Source organism: Hibiscus syriacus, unplaced genomic scaffold, assembly GCF_006381635.1.
Source record: "Hibiscus syriacus cultivar Baekdansim isolate YM2019G1 unplaced genomic scaffold, ASM638163v2 tig00002840_pilon, whole genome shotgun sequence".
NCBI lineage: Eukaryota > Viridiplantae > Streptophyta > Magnoliopsida > Malvales > Malvaceae > Hibiscus > Hibiscus syriacus.
In genome coordinates, this window is record NW_024061947.1 from 6,851,537 (window position 1) to 6,854,865 (window position 3,329).

At 35.5% G+C, this 3,329-nt stretch overlaps 1 protein-coding gene across 1 annotated transcript; it reads left to right on the forward strand.

Moving 5' to 3' along the window:
• The first annotated feature begins 220 nt into the window (after positions 1 to 220).
• Positions 221 to 3,034, forward strand: LOC120155875 (probable eukaryotic translation initiation factor 5-1). Its single transcript, XM_039167348.1, has 2 exons — positions 221 to 363; positions 1,167 to 3,034. The coding sequence occupies exon 2, from the start codon at positions 1,504 to 1,506 to the stop codon at positions 2,839 to 2,841; it is 1,338 nt and encodes a 445-aa protein (XP_039023279.1). The 5' UTR covers positions 221 to 363; positions 1,167 to 1,503; the 3' UTR covers positions 2,842 to 3,034.
• The last annotated feature ends 295 nt before the right edge of the window (positions 3,035 to 3,329 follow it).

Genomic DNA, 3,329 nt, shown 5'->3' on the forward strand with positions numbered 1-3,329 from the left:
AATTAATCAATAATAATTTCATAAATTTGATGACTGTTTTATAATTTAAATGTAATTTGTGAAATTTAAATGTAATAACTATTGTGAAAGTTAAATGAGTAAATATAACTTGACAAAGAAAATAATGGGAAATATAAAATGGAGTTAAGGGCATTACAGTAATATAGTAAATCGGTTTGAGAATAATAATTAAATTCGAAAAATCGAAGTTTCTGAGTTTGCCCTAGCGTTTCACAATTTCCCTGTAAGTTGGCGTGTATAAAGCTGCGTCCTTTTTTCTTTTTTCTCCACCACCAGATCCCTACATTATCTTCTCCAATTGCCTATCTTTCGATTCATTCCCTTTTCTTCATCTCATCGAAGGTATTTCGTATCCGAATTTATTTCTCTTATTAATCTATTCTCTTTAATTCGTTATTTTTTATGTACTTTGTTTAAATCTTCATGTCATCGTCCGGTACCTAGATTTATGTTTTCTTTTGTTGAATCGATGAATATCTGTTTATATTTTTTTCTATTTTACGAGTTTATTTTTGTTATTGGATTGATTATCTGATCGATGTAATTTGTTTCTGGCCCGAGGGATTATATTTTGAATATTTGTTTTCATAGACGATTGATGATTTCTTCCGTGTTTAGATGATTGCAATGCGGATATTGAATCATATTTTGTTTCTTTTGTTGTATTTAGTTTTATATTATTTAACGTTGAATGGATGCTTAGACTTTATAATACCCATTTTTAGTAGTTAATAATTTTTTTTATTTAATTCACATTATAAGAATTCTAAATGATTGTCTTATGTATGGTTAGGATGTTTTGGAATTGAGATTTTAACTTTTCTATTTGATCTGTCCAATTTAATCTATTTAAAATTGCCTTTAGTTTAAAGATTTTTTCACGCTTTAACTACCTGGTTGCTATGGAGGATACTACGAATTAAGAATTTAATCTATGGATTTGTATTATCTTATCTAGATTAATGTTGGAATCTGTAGGCTTTAAGAAATGAATATTTGTTAATTCTGATACTTCATTGGCATTTGATATTTGACATCTGTTTAATTTGTATATTGTATTTTCCTGATGTTGATGAATTTCTGCCGGTTGTTGTTGATATACTATTATTCAACCTTTGCCTAGATTGATTCTGGTATTCTTTCAGGAAGTTGGCAGCTGAATCTGCTGTGTCTGCTGCTTGTCAAAGTGGATAGCATTACGTTTGAATCTTCTTTTATGTCTGAACGGGCATCTCTCATTTTTTCATTAGTTGGATTGCTCGGAGAGTACTGTCCCTCTTCTATAAAAAGGAATATAAGCTCCTCTTCTGAAGTTATCTGTATGCATATTGAGGCCGATAACACACACAGTCCCGGTTGCCAATTTATGCAACCTATTTCAAGTGCAAAGGGGGTGTCTGATAAAAAAAATTGTGTCACAATTGAAAACACCAGTATCTGATATTTCCTTTCTGATTAACACTCTTCTACTATTTGATCAAGATGGCTTTGCAGAATATCGGTGCTTCGAACAGTGATGATGCCTTTTATAGGTATAAGATGCCCAAAATGATTACTAAGATTGAAGGGAGGGGAAATGGCATCAAGACTAATGTAGTTAATATGGTTGAGATTGCAAAGGCTTTGGCTAGACCTGCTTCTTACACTACAAAGTATTTTGGTTGTGAACTGGGAGCCCAATCTAAGTTTGATGAGAAGACTGGAACATCACATGTCAATGGCGCTCATGACACTGCCAAGCTTGCAGGGCTTCTTGAGAACTTCATTAAGAAGTATGTTCAATGCTATGGTTGTGGGAACCCTGAAACTGAGATAATCATTACCAAGACACAGATGATTAACCTGAAATGTGCTGCATGTGGGTTTATTTCTGATGTTGACATGCGAGATAAACTTACAACTTTCATTCTCAAAAATCCACCGGAGGCAAAAAAGTCATCGAAAGACAAGAAAGCAATGAGGAGGGCTGAAAAGGAAAGACTCAAGGAGGGTGAGGCTGCTGATGAAGAGCTGAAGAAGATTAAAAAAGAGTCTAAAAAGAAGGGATCCTCTACTACTACTTTGAAGGCTGCTGCTCCCAAAAGTGCAGTAACAAAGAAGAAAGGTAAGAATTCTGATGAGGATAACTCCCCTGAACAAAGCCAGGCTGATGAGAATGTGGCAGCTAGCGATGACGACGATGATGTCCAGTGGCAAACAGATACCTCACTGGAGGCTGCTAAGCAACGGATTCAGGAGCAGTTGAGTGCTGTTACTGCAGACATGGTGATGCTAACTACCAGTGAAGAGAAGAAAAAGTCGGTGCAGAAGTCTCCAGAGCATGATGTTAACGCTACTGAAAAAGTTGTCAGTGCCCATGAGAAACTTGTTAATGAGATAAAGGAACATCTCATGCAGGGGTCTTCTCCTACTCAGCTTAAATCCTTCCTAGGCTCGCTCTCTGGAGCCTCGTCCGAAGAAATCATGGATGCCCTTTTTACTGCACTCTTTGATGATGTCGGGAAGGGGTTTGCGAAGGAAGTAACTAAAAAGAAGAACTACCTCGCAGCAGCAGCAGCTGCCACCAAAGAAGAGGGATGGCAGATGATGCTCCTTCATTCTATCGAGTCGTTTTGCGGCAATGCTAGCCCTGATGCAGCAAAGGAGGTGGCTTTAGTTATTAAGGTGTTGTATGATGATGACATCTTGGAAGAAGAGTTCATCATGGAATGGTACCAGAAAGGTATGGACGGTGGTAACAAGAGTTCTCAGATATGGAAGAATGTGAAACCCTTCATCGAGTGGCTCCAGAATGCCGAGTCTGAGTCAGAGGACGAGTGATCTTGATATAGTTGCTTTCTGATTTTATTTCTAGTATGTTTCTCTTTTGGTCTTGTTGGTACTAATAAAGTACAGCGAGCGAGGTCCTACATGCTCTCTGTTTTTTGAGTCTGGTTTTCTTCAGTTGCTTGTTCTTAAAGACCGCACTTCCGTCTGCTTTTATATTTGAATCGAGTTTGCTGTTTTGTTTTGTGTGTTTATTCCATCTTAAAGGCCGTTCTTTTCCTTTGCTTTGCTTCTCCCGCTTCAATCTCTCTTAGTTTTAGGTTATAACTTACTATATTATTATTAACTGTTGAATTTGATAATTAATTTAATAAATGTAATTTTACAAGTGTTCTTAAAAATTAAAATGATGATAAATGTCTTGTTTATCTGTTGTAAATTTTAATAAATATTATAAATACAGTTATTATTTTGAGTGTGATTGTAGTATTATTATTTTTCTTTACACATGCATCAAACAATAATCTTTAACACTAAGTTTA

What these genes read in the sequence shown, in the direction of transcription:
- LOC120155875 (XM_039167348.1), top strand. Translation starts at nt 1,504, where the DNA reads ATGGCTTTGCAGAATATCGGTGCTTCGAACAGTGATGATGCCTTTTAT.